This window comes from Armigeres subalbatus, chromosome 2, assembly GCF_024139115.2.
Source record: "Armigeres subalbatus isolate Guangzhou_Male chromosome 2, GZ_Asu_2, whole genome shotgun sequence".
NCBI classification, from domain to species: Eukaryota; Metazoa; Arthropoda; class Insecta; order Diptera; family Culicidae; genus Armigeres; species Armigeres subalbatus.
The window spans coordinates 358356945-358375184 of NC_085140.1; the positions used below are offsets into that span (position 1 = coordinate 358356945).

Below are 18240 nucleotides of genomic sequence, written 5' to 3' on the forward strand. Positions count from 1 at the left end.
GGCCGAGTTCTGGCTGCGGAACGCAACGAACGCCCGCGATGCGATGATTCCATATACTCTGAATACAAGCGACGAGGGTCGTCCCTTGCGCGTCCGTCGTTGACGGCGGTGATAAGTGCAGGGTCCCCGCTATGGTATAAGTGCCGTTGCGCTAAATGTTGTTTTATTTGAGACATTCCATCGCAAGGCAGTGACGGTGTATACGAATAGAGATGTTTTGAGGAATACTTAATTTGGTAAATTATTTTGATAAATGGTTTGAACATCAGATTCTCACATCCAACAAATTTTTAGACATTAACTTATTATTACGTTCCTTTAAAATCCACAAGATCTCTACTATTTGTATCTACTTTTTGTATCGAACTATGCTCACCATCGTTCCGGAGATAATAAATGAGGGTGGCCTACACTGCCGTAATCTGGAAAAGTGACGTAACAGCCATTTTACAACATGTATGTTTTCCATTTTTCTGTTAAAGAGCTCGATGAGTAGTACTCGTTAACACCATTTTTGGAAAATGGCGTATACTTCACTTTTTCAGATTACGGCAGTACAGTAACCCCCTTTCGCGAATCGCTTCAACTTTCATAATACGAGAACTCGCTTATTGTAAAAAGTACAATAGCTCGAAAATCCGTTATATTGAAGCCAAATAAAATGATATCAACGTGATTTTTTCGGGAAAATAATAAAGAGGATAGAAACTCTCATTGAGGACAATTTTTAAGTCCAACGAATCTTCTGCTGGTCCTCCGGAAGATCCGGAACCAACAGAGCATTAGTGAAAATTGTCAATTTTCTGAATAAACGTGGCGGTGTTTCTTATCACATTTCTAAAAATGTTGGCGTAGTGAACAAATTCTAATTCCATCTATGATACTATGCGACCCTATGAGTTAAGGAAAACATTGATTTAGAATTCTTCCATTTAGCGGCGCTAGTACATATAAACCATCCAGTGTGGTACGATATCTCAGGATCTGTTGGATTTAGAAAATTTCCGTCTTCTATAAAATTGTTCGAGGATTGAAAACCAATATGTCGAGAAACTGTTTAGTTTAAAATTCATCTGCAAGGCGGCGCTACTGTGTATGGGAGTTCAGTTTGGTTCGATATCGCGAAATCTGTTGGAAATAGAAAGTTGCCATCTTGAACAAAGTTGTTCGACGATTAGAAACCAATATGTTGAGAAATTATTTAGTTCTGAATTCATCCGCAAAGCGGCGCTACTGTATATGAGAGATCAGTTTAGTTCGATATCTCGGGATCTAATAGCACACGAAAATTCTATGAGATGTGCCATACACGTTAGGTCGGCTGGAAACAACAAAGCCAAATGAAAAAAGAAAAAAGAAGAAGGAAGTAGGAAGAAGAAAGAAGAAAGAAGATAGAAGAAGGAAGGAAAAAGGAATAAGAAAGAAGGAAGAAGAAAGAAGGTAGTAGGAAGAAGAAAAAAGGAATAAGTAAAAAGAATGGAAGAAGGAAGAAGGAAAAAGAAAGAAGAAAAAAGGAAGAAAGAAGAAGGAAGACGGAAAAAAGAAGAAGGAAGAAACTAGAAGTAGATGGAAGGAGGAAGAATAAAGAAGGAAGGAGGAAGAAAAGGAAGAAGGAAGAAGGAAGGAGGAAAAAGGAAGAAGGAAGAAGGAAGAAGGAAGAATGAAAATAGAAGAAGGATGAAGGAAGAAGGGAGAAGGCAGAAAATAAGGAAGTAGGAAGAAAGATGAAGTAAAAAAGAAGAAAGAAGAAGGAAGAAGAAGAAAAGAAGAAGGAAGAAGGTAGAAAGAAGAAGGAAGAAGTAAAAAAGAAGAAAGAAGAAGGAAGTAGAAGAAAAGAAGAAGGAAGAAAGAAGATGAAGGGAGGAAGATCGAATAAAGAAGAAGAAGAAGGAAGAAGCAAGAAGAAAGAAGGAAGAAGGAGGAAAAAAGAAAGAAGAAGGGAAGGAAGAAGGAAAAAGGAAGAAGTTCTCTGGTCTATACTCACTTCTCATTACTGACTATTCACTACTCGTAATCTGAGGTAATTTTTTTTAACTATTCGGCCAAAGGACCCGTTCGGCCAAAAGGCCTGACACCCATCGTTCACACCGCGAATGACTGCGGAGGGCTAGGTACATAGCCAGAATGTCGAACAGTAATCCGGTGAAAATTGTTCTCGACAACGATTCGACGAGAAAAGGAAGTCGAGGTTGGCGACGTGCATCCATGGACCAGAACTAAATGGAGAAGTCTTTTATGCACTGCACAGGCCACTCCGGCCTTAGTCTGATAATAAATAAATAAATCTCGGGATTTGCGGGAGTTAGAAAATCGCCGTCTTCTACATAGTTGTTTGATGATTCTAAACTAATATGTTGAGAAATTGTTTAGTTTAAAATTCATCCGCAGAGTAGTGCTAGTGCATGTGAGACCACCTGTTAGGTTATTTATCCCCGGATCTATGATATTAGAAAATGGCAGTCCTCTACAGAGCTGTTCGAGGATGGAAACCAATATACTGAAAAACTTTTTAATTTGGGTTACATCCGCTGGGTGGTGATATATGGGACAACTAGTTTTGTTAGATATCTCAGGAACCTCAGGAACGGGAAATGACTAGTGTGTCAGTAACTGTTAGAATTGGAAATTCAGGAAAAACTTGTTTCTGACAGAAACAAGAATTCAGAATTCCGATTTTTTGCGTTCCTATCAAATCCCTACAGACAATATAAGCTAAATAAGCAAGTTTTTAGTCCTCCCTTGTTTTTGGCTAAATAAAACCTCTACTTCTTCTTCTTCTATGGCTCTACATTCAAACTGGAACTTGGCCTGCGAACTTGGCGAGAATCAAACTCGCCATCTCCGGATTGGCAATCCTACGCCTTTGCTCGCAAGGCTCCTGGAGACCCAAAAAATAAGATCTTTAACAGCATTCAAAAATAAATAAATAAATAAAATGTATGCTTTAACAGCATTCAAAAAAGGTGTTTTTCTCATACAAGTATTCGGTCATTGAATCCGAGGTGAGAAAAAATTTCTCGGAATATCCTAAATTGCTGAGCATTTTTCTTGGATCTTGGAGAATTTCCGTTCGTGGATTAGGAAATTAACATGCCATCAAAATTGGCGCCAGTCCTGGCATAGATATAACGAAGATTGGGTCTTCAGTTGAAATACAAAGCCAGGCATCGTCCCCAACGGAATCATGTGAGTTTTTATTCGATTAGTATTAGACACCGATTAGCCACAATAGGAATTGATAAAATGTGGGATATTCTTTGGTTCCAGTTTATAGATTCGTTACTAAATACTACTAAACCAAATTTCAAACGCATATCATTTACAGCGTTTCTGCCTTTCTCGTATACATTGGACTATGGGATCAGAAGTGATGGCCAAAATGCTATTTTCGTTGCGCAAAACACGCTGAAATATATTTTTATATATTTTAGTATTTTTAGTATTGTTTTGCAAGAGAAAGGCACGTACACCACTAGGTAGATTAATCAGATTTTTTTTTTGTTATTTAGGATAAGCCCAAATTTTCTTCTATTAATTTAACATTAAATATGTGATACGGTTTATAAATAAAACATCCTGGTTTATCTCTCTTTTATTCTTTATTTAAATACTAGCAGACCCGACGAACTTCGTTTCGCCTAAAATTGATTTATTCTCTGCTTAGTTCTCGAGTTGTGTAGAAATTTCTGTTTCATTTGTTGTAGTATCGAACTCTATAAGGTTCAGACAGGCAGAAACTCATTTCTATGTATATAGATTTTTCATATTCGTTCTAACACTCATTACGGTCAACTTTCCATAAATCAATTGCTCTCTAATTATATATATCGACTCACATTCCAAAAATCAAACCATGTCTTATAACATGTTTCTAGTTTGCCACGATGTCTCATGTAGGTTTGATTACTTTTTTCTGAACAATACTCTACAATTCTTATTTCTAGAACTGGGTCAAGCTAATAAGCAAATAGCATGTCAATAAAGTTGTGCTCCAAAACAAGCTTTCGGTGCAAAATCTTAACGATTTTGCTAAAGCAAACAGGATAGACTGAGTAACTAAAACTAAGCATCATCTTCTACTAAATTTTACTTCCTGCAGCAGCCCTCCACGTTTTGTATGATTTATAGTGTTATTTATATAGAATGGCTTAATTTGTACCTGAGAAGAGTTTTGAATATATATTTAACTTCCTCTTGATTGGATTGTATCACATATACTGCTTCTGTTTCCATGATCATCTCATTAAGAGTTCAGATGTCGCAATCCAGTGCTATTATCACTTATGTTATTTATGAATATATTTTATATATTTTATAAATTATTCTATTTGATAGCAGTAGAAATTATTTTTATTATTATAGGGGGAATGAGGCTTTGGCAGGTTTTGTTCTATTATTGGCAAGGGGGTTTTTTATGACTGACTAGGCTCAAATTTGGCCTAAGCATTCTTTGCATATCAAAGAATATTGTGGCCAAATTTCATAAAATTTGGTCGACAAAAACCCCCCTGCCAATAATAGAACAAAACCTGCCAAAGCCGTCTTTCCCCCTATTTATTAAATTCATTTCAATTTTTCATTTCAACAAAAGTTTGGCTATTTTGCTCCATTTGTTCATTTATTTAAAAATAAATATGTGAAAAAGGGGTGAACCACATTAATAGGTACACTTGAACAAATCTTTTTATCGTAAATCTTTGATTTATTGAAGCACATCAAGTTTTCAGTAACCAAAAAGATCTTGCAGCTCAATAAGAAAGCTCTTTGCACATTTACTGGCCTAATTAACGGACATTGCACGAGTAGACATAATTTGAAAAATATTGGCCAGGTTCGGAATGATATTTATGGTTTCTGAAACATGGAACGTGAAACCTTGGAACATTTGTTCTGCAGTTGTGATGCATCAGAACGTCGGCTCAGGAGGCACGTTCCCCTCAATTTGGGAGATTTCAATTTTTCCGCACTGGGAAAATACGCGTTTTAGGTTGTTTACTTGTTGAATGGTGATCAACCTGCAAGATGCGGATAGTCAATAGTAATCAGGGATAAGTTCAACTGAATGGACGAAGTGGTTTCAAGGTTCTGTTTGACGCTTTGACGTTCAGAATTGCAGATGAAATTCCAAATACCGTGAACTCTCGGGAGTTATAGCGGTTCCTGATATATATATTTTATATATTTTATTTATTTGGATTTGATTCTGTATGATCAAGGATGTTATCGATCATTTAGTAATCTGCGTTCGATCATTTAGTGGTTTGTCAATAGCTCATTTCAGACGCCTAATTTCCCATCTTTGCTGGGTTTCCTATTCATATGGGAAAAATATGCGATTCGCGACAGTATAGTTCCGTTATTAGTAAAATTCAAACAACGAACTGTTAGGCAGAGTCAGGGCCGGATTTATGGAAGGGAGGTCGTGGCTCGCCGTGGCTCCGGGCCCCCACAAATCTTATGTACCAAAACCAACATTTTTTGTACATTTTGGGGCCCCCACAAGCTGTCGGCCCCGGGGCCCCCTTCCGGCTAAATCCGGCCCTGGGCAGAGTTGTAGATAAACCTTTGCATTAGAAGTTCACCATACAACACATTTTGAAATTTAGCCACTGCAATAAGTTATTGACAAACTACTAAATGATCGAAGGCAGATTACTAAATGATCGATAACACCCTTGTGTGTGATTCGCTGCGTGTCACATTCCACTTTTCTTTTCCTTATACAAAATTCTAAATAGTGTTTGAATCATTTCTCGTTAAACATCTCTCGATAAATCGGATTCGTAATAAAATGCTCAGAATAAATAAAAGATCTACAGTGACTAAATGATTTTCTTTTGGAGTTTAAAGAAATGCAGAAATTATATGTTTTGAGCAAATAAAGGAATAAAATTAAGGAGAGGTGTTTGAAAGCACACCCACTGTTCTGTTTAACTAATATGTTGGTCCCAGAAAAGATAAGGGAAATGTCCCTTGTAGGTAGGCATTATGGAGGAGGGGATATCTTTCAGAAAAATCGCTTTTTTGACGTAAACTACGTCTAAGGGGAAGACTTGGATACAGGATGTAAAATGAAACTTTAAAAATTGGTGACCGTCACGAAATCATGTAAGATTTGTAACATTAAAAGATCCTTTATCTTTTAATGGATTTTAAGGATTTATATATCAATCGATTCATAAACTCTCCACCAATTTGCCAGAACTATTAAAACTTTTGAGTATCAGCGCTAAACTATTGAACATTTCAGTTTTTTTATGCATCATGCATCCCCGTTCCAATCCTTGGTAATTGCCTTCTTTTAGGGTATTATCAATTGTTGAACTGGGGTGTGTGAATGGGATGGCCCAGCTGCTAGACAGTGGTCACAGAGTGGGAGATGCTACTAAAGCTGGGTATAGTATGTAGTTCCTTCTCTACTATGAAGAGCGGAATAATTGGTTCAGTGTACTATATTTGGTTTTACGTAGACATCGAGCGGTCATGTCGTGTATACAACCCCAATTTTTATATTTTAAATGTGTACCACTAAACGTGGTAAGCGTATTAGCACTTATCTACAGATTAACCTCTTAATTACATTATTATGTATAAACATCGTCAACGGAACACACCGCACATGAGCAAATACTGCAGTCCACGGTAATAATATGTTTGTAAGGTCGCACAACCATTAAAACAAAGATTAATCTGTCTAGCGGGGATGATTCCTTTCTGGTGTACATTTATAAAGTAGAATGTTACGCACATCTTCTTCATCACTATTTCTACACTCCAGTATTTTGGCTGTCACAAAGTATAGCGTTTATTATCGCTACAACTGCAACTCCAGAACAATAATTTGGTGTCGAATGAAAGTAGATCAAGTTGACTTAGCTTATATTAACTATTAATTAGACCATCGTGCCTTAACCATTCAATTAATATTAAGTGTCAATCATTCCTTTACGTATACACCTCGATTTATCGTACGCATAATATACATACGATGATGTGTAACTTGCGAATGTCTGTTGTGGAAACGATCTCAAAGTGTTTCAGTACACCCCCAGAACAAGAAAAGCAAAACCAGCTGTATCGCCAATATTTACGATTGTGATTCAGAGAAATAAACAGATCGAGGCAGCGAGAAAAGGAGCGTTCAAGTTGAGAAGTACATTCTTTATTCCATAGTCCACTGAAGCTTTGATGCGAATCTTAGTTAATGCATAAGCTTAGATATCAGCGTTTTCCTCGATTGCATACATATAAGTCTAAACAGTTGATTCATTTTATTTTACATAAACCACATGAACACAAACATAAGATAAATTCTTACGGAGAATCTTGCAATGATGTCATTCTTCGATTAACCGGTATGTAACCCGATGGCAACTATCCGGTCCACTCATAGACGGTGATTATATCCCAACGGCGGCGGTGTGTGGGTTATCTATCCGGTCGGAAGCAATTCATTCGAAGGGCACACGCCACCCTGCGATCATCCTACGAGTCGATTTGAATATTTATAGATAACCCAAGAGCCGCAGAAACGCAACCCCACATCCAGTTCGTGGCACTGAAGTCGATCGTAGGTGCATGAAGCAAGACCGCCATGTGGCTGCCATCGATACCGCGTGTACTAAATAAAATGCCGAGCTTTAACTCGCCATCAGCTAGACAGCGCTATCTGATGGCGAGCATTCGACCCATATGATCGTGGTAAAAATATCCAAATCATGCTTTTGATTATGAGCTTATCAAACATGTTGTACCTATTTGACTTTCGATTATATGGCTTTCTGTTTCGAAAAAAAAACTGTAGGCAATTTTTGTAGACATTACTTTGTTAAAAAATCGTTCATTGATGCATACCTACGTTATTTATAGATTCTTATTGAAGGTCCTCCAAAATTTGGACCACAATCAGAGGTCCCTTTTTACCTAATTCCAACGATCTTTCAATATTCCTTCAAGGATTTTTTTTTTTTATTTTAATAGAATTTTTCCAAAAAAATACTCTAAGAATTTTGTTAAGAAAATTAGTTTGAGCTTTTTAGTGGAATGTCTTCACTTGTCATAAGACGAGTTTGTACCTTCCCATTTAGTCGAGTCAAGTACGAGACACTGAAGACGACCTATTGAGGTCGAAATACGTATCTGTCAAGGTACAATCAAGTGGTGGAATTAAATGGGAAGGTATAAACTCGTCTTATGACATGTGTACTCTAAGAAGTTTGAAGATTTGTAGAGCTCCAAGTTTTTTTCTAAGTTTAAAAAATATGTTACTCCACAAAAAAAAATCCTATTTTTTCATTCGGATATAGGATCATCCCCCTAGTCCCGTCCACAACGTTAAATACTCGGGTACATTACAATCGAATAATACTTCGTTTTACTTGGTAAATATTACTTGGTAAATACTTGTTTGAATACAGAAAACATTGGAGAATTCTAATTGTTATCGACTCTAACTCAAAGGGATTATGGGATGGACTCAAAAGGATGTCATGCTCTTGATCGATTCACTTAACACATGCTTTATCTTCGGATTGAAAGAAAACAGTTGAGCAGTCAAATTGAAGGATTTTTGTTACACTCAGGAGCAAATGTTAACAAGAGTAACGATTCGGGAGGATATACTGCATGATAAATTCCTTTTCTAAAAGCTTCATTGCGGGGACACTGGTGCTGATGATGCATTTCGACAGGCTTTGCAAAAAAACCTCCAACAAATGAGCTTGTCTATGTGGGCTGCTTCTTCGATTCTGTTTTCATCGCACTTGTAGCAGATCGTGTTGACCATGTTTTCGTGGCTTGTAACGATTGTAAGAGACTTATACCTCTCTTTATTCTCAATCAAGACGATATTGTTTTCAATTGTAATTAAAACTAATTCTTCAAACTCTGCTTTTACTTCTTTGATTTGATGAGATAATAAATTGCGAAATCCTCTAGGATTTCATTCTGGAATTCTTTTCGCAATTACTTCAGAATATCCTTCAAGAATTCCTCTAGAAATTTCTTTAGGAGTTTCTCCAGGAATTCGTTCAAGTATTTCCCCGAAAAAACTTCCAGGTATTTTTCCGGGAATTCTTTGAGGTACTTCTCCTGGGATTCCTTCGGTATTTTTTCCGCGGAATTGTCCTTCAATTCTTTCCGGACTTCACTCGGAATTTACTCCAGAATTCCATTCGGAAATTAATTTGAGAGTTCCTCCAGGATATCTTTCAAGAGTTCTTCCAGAAACATCTTCAGAACAAACCCCCGGGAATTCATCCGGTAATTTCTTCAGCAATTCATCTGGGAATACTTTTACTATTTATCTCCCGGAGGAGCTCCCGTTAGAACTCCCGGAAGAATTTCCTAGAGGACCTCCCAGAGGAACTCCCAGAGAAACTATCGGGAGAAATTTCCAGCTAAGTTTTTGAAGAAAACCTAAATGATTTCTTGAAAAAAGCCAGAATGATTTCCTGGAAGAGCTACTGGTGGAACACCCGGAGGAATTTCCGGAGAAACTCCTGGAGGAATTCTCGAAGGAACTCCCGGAGGAATTTCTGAAGAAACTTCCGGGAGAATTTTCAAAAGAACCCCCGGAGGAACTGTCAGCGAAACTACCTTGGATAATTCATCTTATAGACAAATATCGTCTAGCTGAAACCTTTGTAGGGGTATGTAGCTGGACCATCATCATCATCAGAGGACCTCCCCTTCTGAAGGAATTTCCATATAAATTCATTTAGAATGGAATTCATTTAGTTCCAGAAAGAAAGCCTGAATGAATTCCCGGAGAAAATTCAATTAGTTCATTTAGTTCCAGAAAGAAAGACTGAATGAATTACCCGGAGGAAATTCTGGAGAAATTCCCGAAAGAACTTTCAGAGGAACCCCCGTAGGAACTACCGATAGAACTACCGGAATAATTCTCGGAGGAAATCCTGGAGGAATTCTTGGAGGAACTGCCGGTTGAACCCCTGGAAGAATTCCCGGAGGAACTCCCGGAGGAATTTTAAAACTCCTGGAGGCTCTCTCAGTGGAAACCTTGAAGGAATGCTTTCAGGATTTCTTTGGGAATTAATCTAGGAATTCCTTCGAAAATTCCATTGTTGATTTCTAGTGATGAACTTTATTTATAATTTAAAAATCACTTTAATAAAGAAATAAAAAAATGTTGATTTCATTTTCGGTATAATTTCTGTATAAATTTTCGATGGAATTCCTGGAGAAATTCTTTGAAATTTTCACTAGAAATTTTTCGAAACTTTCACGGAAAATTTCATGGAATTTACACAAGAAATTCCAAGATTTTTCGCCAAATTCCCAGGAACGTTTACTGGCAATTCTGCGGAATTTTCTGGGGAAAGCTTGCATATTATTTTTCTGCCTATTTTATAATAAATATTATTTTAGAGAGGATTTGTTTAGAAATTCAGATGTATGGTTCTAGTTTTCTAAAACTTATGGAAGAATGTAGGATTTTTATAATATTTTTTATAGAGGACTTTATATTCTTTTTTTATTAACGAACATAATTTTCTCACTTTCCTAAAAAAAATATCTGATGAGCAATATATCATTAAATCCATTATTGTTTTAATCATTATTGTTGTTAAATAAACGCACAACTCGAACTTGCATTGTGAGCGTGAATGCGTCACGTTCATTGGCGTTGCGTTTTAGCATAAAACGCTGACTTAAACACCCAGAGCGACGCGATGTGCAACGCGCTATTATGATCCAGCCTTTTCTGTTGGCTGTGGATTTGGTTTCAAAGTTTTTAGAACTTCGAAGGAAATAGTGCCAAGCAATAATATTCATGTGTTTTTATAAAACTACTATAAAACTGCGATTCAGATGACCTTAGAAAAGTTGACCACCATTCCACCCCCCGCACCCCCCCACCCTCTTGAAATCCTGGCTACGCCCACGGATTTCGGTCGCCTTCTTCTATTTCTTTATTGAGGCTTCGCCGCCATGAGCCTCTGAATCTTGAATTAGAGAACGATACACAACAACATAATGCCTCGCCAGTTACCCTTTTTGGGCACCTTCACTAAGATACCTTGCATCCAGTTGACCGGGAAAGTTGCGGTATCCCAGATATTACGAAATAAATGATGCAGTAGTTGGGCGGATGTTATGGGGTCAGCTGATATGCGATCGACCACTGGGGCTTTATTCGATTCCATGCTTTGGATGGCTATTTGAATCTCTAGCAATGATGGAGCTTCGGTATTAAGGCGTGTTATACGTCGGATCCTAGGCAGATCATGCCGAGGTGGTGGTTACCTGGCTGGCACTTGAAAAAGTTATTGGAAGTGCTCAAACCAGCGGTTCAGCTAGTCAGTTTGGTCGGTCAATAAATGATCATTCACGTCTTCCACAGGTATCGTAGCATTAATCTTCGCCCCGCTTAAGCGTTGTGATATATCCGCCAGAGAGTCCGCCCACGCTCGCTTGCCCCGTCGACACTTTTAGACGTCGTTTCACTTTCATTGAGACTGGCTCCTCTGGTTTTTGACTGCTCTATCGCGGTTTTTGCTTCTCGTCGCTCCTCTTTCTTCCTCCAGGACTAATCGGTGATCCATTGTTTTTTTCTGCTTGGGCAGTTCGGCTGGTGGCGATAGAGGCATTCTTGATGGCGGTCCATTGGTCTTCCACGCTACCACCTTCCGGAATACCTGCAGCACGCGTTTCCAGATCTTCAACAAAGGACCGTTTCACCTGTCGACAAATCAGCGCAATGCTTAGGCGTATTTCGCTGATTAGGAGGTGATGATCAGACGCGATATCGACACTACGTTTATTCCATACAACAAGAAGCCTCCGTTTCCATTTTCGGCTGATGCAGATGTGGTCGATTCGATTTTCTATAAAGCCGTCACTGGAGAGTGGAGACCCACGTGACCTTGTTAACCGGTCCATAAGGGAACAGCGATCCCCCGATCACCATGTCGTTATTACCACAGAAATCTGCGAACAGCTCTCCGTTTTCGCTCATTTCTCCGAGACCATAGCGTCCCATAATGCGCTCATGGTTCAAGTTGTCAGATCCGATCTTCGCATTGAAGTCGCCCATACAGATCTTGATATCACCCTTCGGAATTTTATCTACGATGGCATTGAGTTGGCTGTAGAAGTTCTCTTTGTCTTGCAGATCGGCAGCATCAGTTGCCGCATAACATTGGAATATAGTAAGGTTTCGGACCTGTGTTCTAAATCTGACAACGATTATATTTTCACTTATAGGTTCCCACTTCAAAAGCGCGGAGTGTGCCTGGGCGCTTAGTAGGAAGCCAACCTCCCAGAGAATGCTCCTTCTTTATTTCATGGGCAGTTCTCTAGCCAATTTACAATGAGCATGCTGCAACAACCGGGCAGATTTTAAATTGCATATTAATCGTCCGTTATGCCTAACGTCCTTATGCTTAATGTCCTTATGCCTAACGTCGCGGACCCGTCCTAAGCACCCGTCTCTCGAATACTCCGAGTGCTTGCAATTCCTCCTCGAGCATTGCCCATGCTTCATGTCCGTAGAGGACTACCGGCCTTATCAGCGATTTGTACATGACACATTTGGTACGGTGGTGAATCTTTCTTGACCGCAGTTTCTTCTGGAGCCCGTAGTAGGCCCGACTTCCACAGATGATGCGCCTTCGTATTTCACGACTAACATTATTATCAGCCGTTAACAAGGACCCAAGGTAGAGGAATTCCTCGACCACCTCGAAGGTATCCCTGTCTATCGTAGCACTGCTTCCCAGGCGGGCCATGTCGCGCTCGGTTCCCACCAAAAGGATGTACTTTGTCTAAGATGCATTCACCACCAGTCCAACTTTTGTTGCTTTACGTTTCAATTCTCGTCCATAATTTTCCATAGCTCTACGTGGTCTATACTGTCGTATGCCGCATTGAAATCGATAAATAAATGGTGCGTTGGGACCTGGTGTTCACGGCATTTTTGGAGGATTTGCCGTACAGTGAATATCTGGTCCGTTGTCGAGCGGCTGTTAGTTAATGGTGACAGACGACGGAAGATAATCTGGGATATCACTTTGTAGGCGGAATTAAGGATGGTGATCGCTCGAAAGTTCTCACACTTCAGCTTGTCGCCTTTCTTGTAGATGGGGCAAATGACCCCTTCCTTCCACTCCTCCGGTAGCTGTTCAGTTTCCCAGAAACTGAATATCAGTTTGTGTAGGCAAGTGGCCAGCTTTTCCGGGCCCATCTTGATGAGCTCAGCTCCGATCCCAAGAATGGGTCAGCGCTCTCACCGGCAGCCTCGAGGTCGGATAGCAAAATCGTTCAAAAAGGGGTCTTATATTTTAGTCTTCTTGCCCTCAGATACATTTAATCTATTCTATAAGCATTCTAAGTAGTTGAAACAGTGACCCATTCTCACCCCCATTTGATCCATCGTCACCCCCGACGACGGTATTCAGCTCACCTGTTTTTATGAAGTTGAAAATTGTAAATTTTAATCGTTCGTCATATTTTAACTTTACCGCTTTTTTTAGGTACCAAATCCGCGAATGCCAATTTATAACTATTGATGATCCGGTATTATTGCCTGAAATGACAAAACCTGTTCGTTCATAATATTTTTTTTTTGATATTTGTGCAACTAGGCGATTGTTCCCCGTTCTATATTTTAGGATCATACCATTTGCACTTTCATAGTGAAATAAAGAAGAATTCCAAAATGCTCCAAAGTTTCGTGCGCATGTTACTTTTTTATAATTTGCAGATCGACTACTTGACAAAGGTATCTCATGCACGACGATCATTCTGCAGCCATCAAAGTGGCTTCGAACTACAAGAAGTTTATTCATCACGTGATAATCAATAAATCGAGATAAAATTATTTTCTATTATTCCTTATCGAATAAGACTGAATAATAATGAAATAAAATAATTCAACACCAAAAGTCAAACTAATTTTGACATTTTTATTTTGATATCATCTCAAATAAATTAAAACAAAATAGGAACTGAATGAGATATTTTTTCTGATATCAAGACTTATAGAAATAACTAAATGATAACTAATCTAGTTTGTAAATCTTGATATCGCATAATATGTGTTCGATCAAACGAGTAACTGAATAAGATATCAGTATTTTGATATCACTTATATGATCCATGAATCAAAATAATATCAAATTGAGATATTTTTTTTTTTGCTCGATATATTCATTATCATTATGTAAACCTTAGAAAATATGCCCAATATCAAAATAAGTTTTTTTTGTTTTCCGTGATATCAAAAATAATTATCATTTTGTTTATTTGAATACAACATTTAGTTCTCAACTTTTGATGTGATTACTATTAACTCGACCACAGGGTCACCAAAATTTGATATTGCAAATGAAAGTATCAAAATATCAAAATAAGTTTTCAGTTTGTTTTCATTCTCTGCTCGGGAAACCATCCTTACCAGCTGCTTTATTGGTATTTAGCTGTTGGAAGGCATCCTTAACTTCCCTCAAGGTAATAGCTTCTATCGTCCGCTGATCTGAAGTAGTCATCTCCTCCGCTGCCTTGACATGTACTGTCGTACTCTCAGCGCCATTTAAATGTTCCTCGTAGTGCTGCTTCCACCTTTCGATCACCACACGTTCGTCCGTCCAGATACTCCCATCCCACAGTGTTTTATTTTGTCATTTTCACGATCGAAATACAAAAACTCGAAAAGTGTTGATTTTGGCTATAGGGTTTGTTTACAGAAGTTTCAAGATATTTAGGAACGCATGTTTTGATAAATTTTGATTGTAGCAAATATTATTACAAGCAACTTTGCTGAACATGCCGAGTATATATCTCTTATATATAACAAACTTAAGAAGTATTATGTAAAATTTGTTTTTTTTTTGTGGTATATTGAGTTTGACATCGTATTAACATCATGTCTTACTGTTATTTCAGTTGATTTGTTCAGTTTAATGCCGCAGCTCAATCACAAGAAATTGAATTGAGTCGCTGTACGTTTGATGTTCATTATGCACTTCCACAGTTATTAACTGCGAGGTTCCTAACCCGTTTCAGGTTCACTCTCGAGTCTCTTCGAATCGCGCAGAGGGTTACGGAAACATGGTCTTTCGTGCATGCTATTCAACATCGCTTTAGAGGGAAGTAGTTCGAAAGGCAGGGATTGACACGAGTGGTACGATTTCCACGAAGTCCGTCCAGTTATTTGGTTTCGCCGACGACATTGATATCACGACACGTAACTTTAAGAAGATGGAAGAAAACCTACATCGGACTGAAGAGGGAAGCTGAACGGATTGGACTACTCATCAAAACGTCATAAACATGATAGGAGGAGGCTCAAAAGAGGACAATGTAAGCCATCCACCACGAGTTAGTATCGGTGGTGACGAAATCGAGGGGGTTGAAGAATTCGTGTACTTGGGCTTAATGGTGGCCTCCGATAACGATACCAGCAGAGAAATTCGGAGGCTAAATCGTGCGTTCTGTGAACTCCGAAGGACGCTACGATCGAATAGAGTTCGCCACCGTACAAAACTCTCTATCTACAAAACGCAGACGGTACGTGGAGGAGGCGTATGAACCATGAGTTGCATCAGCTATTGGGAGACCATCCATCGTTCACACCGCGAAAATCGGATAACTGCGGATGGCCAGGCACGTAGTCAGAGTGTCGGACAGTAATCCGGTGAAAATGGTTCTCGACAACGATTCGACGGGAAAAGGAAGGCGAGGTGAGCAGCGAGCAAGGTAGATCGATCAGGTGGAAGATGATTTGCGGACCCTCTGCAAACTGAATGGAGGAGTCTTTTATACATTGCTCAGGCCACTCCAGCCTCAGACTGAAAATAAATAAATAATGGTCATGCTTTGAAACCGCTGGACTACGGAAGCATTTGTATTACATAGGCTATAATAGGCTGCTGGGTAATGTTGTGGAAAACTACAATTTATCGCCCAAAGAATTGTGCACGAATCGACTATTAAATCTACATTACAATTTATATATGTTCTTCGCAAAAAATAGATATGTGAACAACAAATTACCCTGCGATTGATTTTAAGTTAGTAAGTTTTAACGTCTTTTTGAGTGTAATGATTTTTCAGCGAATAAGCGAAACGTTGTGATTGTGAACGAGAAATTCGTGCACGACGTGGAAGATTTTAATGCGGTGCGGCAGATATGACATGCGATGCAAGTTAACTATATTGATGTTAGTAAACATAAGAAGTGAACCGTTTGTTTGAGAAACTGCATATGTTATATTTTTGGCCAAAATGAGATTTTTATATATTCTGAATCCTCGTTCAAAAATACGTATTCTGGCAAAAAATACGAAAAAACATTTTTTGTTCAGGAATGTATGAAATTTTTTTCGTTTTTTTTGAGAAACTACATATGTCCACGTACTTTGAAAAGCAATTATGGAGTGGTTCCTACAGTTTTGCACTGAAAGTGCCCCAGGGTGTTGAGTTTTGCCAAAAACTATTGATCTGTATCGAAGAAATCGAAATATTCGGTGCAAATTTGTTCAAAAACAGTTTTTTGTTGTTTTCACGAAATAGTGTAAAATGAACTTATGCAGTTTCTCAAACAAATGATTCAAGTGTTCTCTTGAAAATAAATCAAAGCTGTGTTACGAGAGACAAGAAATTTCAACTCACATCCAGGTGCGATCCCACGCTCTCTCAACGTACACCGGTACGGCTGCCGCGCTCCAGGGTCCCATTTTCCATAGCATGTCCTATCCATCACGGCCTCCAAATGTTCAAACACTCACTAAAACCGCCCCCACTGAAAACCGCACAAATCACCACGCGTCTCCACTCTTCCTCCTGTCTACGAATCGCTTGTTATTGGTCACACTTGAGACATTCGAATCTCACCTCAACCCGAAGGGTTTTCCACCGCGCTGAGCACACTCTTCCTAATTCACCTTTTTATCCGCCATAAATTATTTCCGTGGCGCACCGTGATCTACGCTCAATGGGTTTCACTCCTGCCGCGGCACAATCAATCTAAAAATAACGTCAAAAATACATCAAAATCATCCGCCCGCCCGTTCGAAAGACGTTTGATGACGATGACGACGACAACACCGGGGACGCACCAAGCTACAACGCATAGTTGCGAATTGTGAACGAAATCTTGTTGAATTAAAATTGTAATTTGAACAATATCCTAGTTGTTCTGTGGGAGGTTTATTAGTTCACTGAGCTTAGTAATAAAGAAGAAATTATCAAACGGATTCCTAAAAGATGAGTATGTGCACCCCAATATTACATGTTTCTACTAATGTTAGATTTTCTCACAATTCTGTATACGAATCTAATAAAATATGCATAAGAACTGGGCATATGCGAAATTGTTAGATACTACATTGCTTGCCCAATAAAAAATCTTAATAGAATAAGTCACAATTGTTATTTCAGCCGAAGATTTAATATGTAATTTGATCAGATTTCCGACCACTTTGCGCAATGCCACACAGCACGAGGTTAATATGATTTCTTGGTCTTCCGCATAAACCACGATCGTCACCAACTGAGTTCACTACGAACCGCCTTGCTACGGTTGGGTTCATCATTCTTCACTAGAGTCACACTCGACGCGGATTCCGTGCATAATTAGGCTAGTGGTATTATAAACATGGGAATTGCGTAAAATACCACCATATATCAAATTTCACAAGAAAATTCGGCTGCCATGAAAGTCGGCGTTTCTGGGCCTCAGGCAACACGACTATAGACCGACACACATGGAGACGCTTGGCTAACGAACCTACTGAAGCACCTCACGTCTCCATAAATTTATTTGCTAAAGATTAACTTTCTCATTCTTCAGGAAACAAAACATACCGACAAATACGTAACGAAAACAAAACGGATTGATCACACCTGTAGCTGCTAAATACTATCACCGCCTTCCATTCAGAAACACCGAAAGATGCAGCTGTTTGCTTCACTTCTTCTGCACCAAAAACCACTTGTTTTGAAACAGTTGTTGTTGAATCATCGACTACGACTACGGGCAGAGACGGCGACTAAGACGTCGACTGTCTGGCAAAGTGGTTCCAATCCGACTCTCCCCCAGAACCAAGATCAACTGTTCGTTTCCCCTACAGCTGTCGGCGTGCCCGACTGCCGTCGCCCCAGTCCGCGTGCTACGCCCGACGATCGCCGTAGCTGAAACAAATGTCCGCACATCCGTTCGCATTCGGACGCGCGCGAACGTCCAAGACCCAGGACACTAACTTGTTCTCGGTCACC

The 18240-nt window shown here is 39.1% G+C and overlaps 1 protein-coding gene across 1 annotated transcript in view; it reads right to left on the bottom strand.

Moving 5' to 3' along the window:
- The window catches only part of LOC134212969 (paxillin), a 120279-nt gene extending 102241 nt beyond the window's left edge, over positions 1-18038 (bottom strand). Inside the window, 2 exon segments of the mRNA XM_062691373.1 lie at positions 16636-16989; positions 17830-18038. Coding sequence (XP_062547357.1) covers positions 16636-16723 — 88 coding nt within the window. The 5' untranslated portion in view covers positions 16724-16989; positions 17830-18038.
- Between the last annotated feature and the right edge of the window lie 202 nt (positions 18039-18240).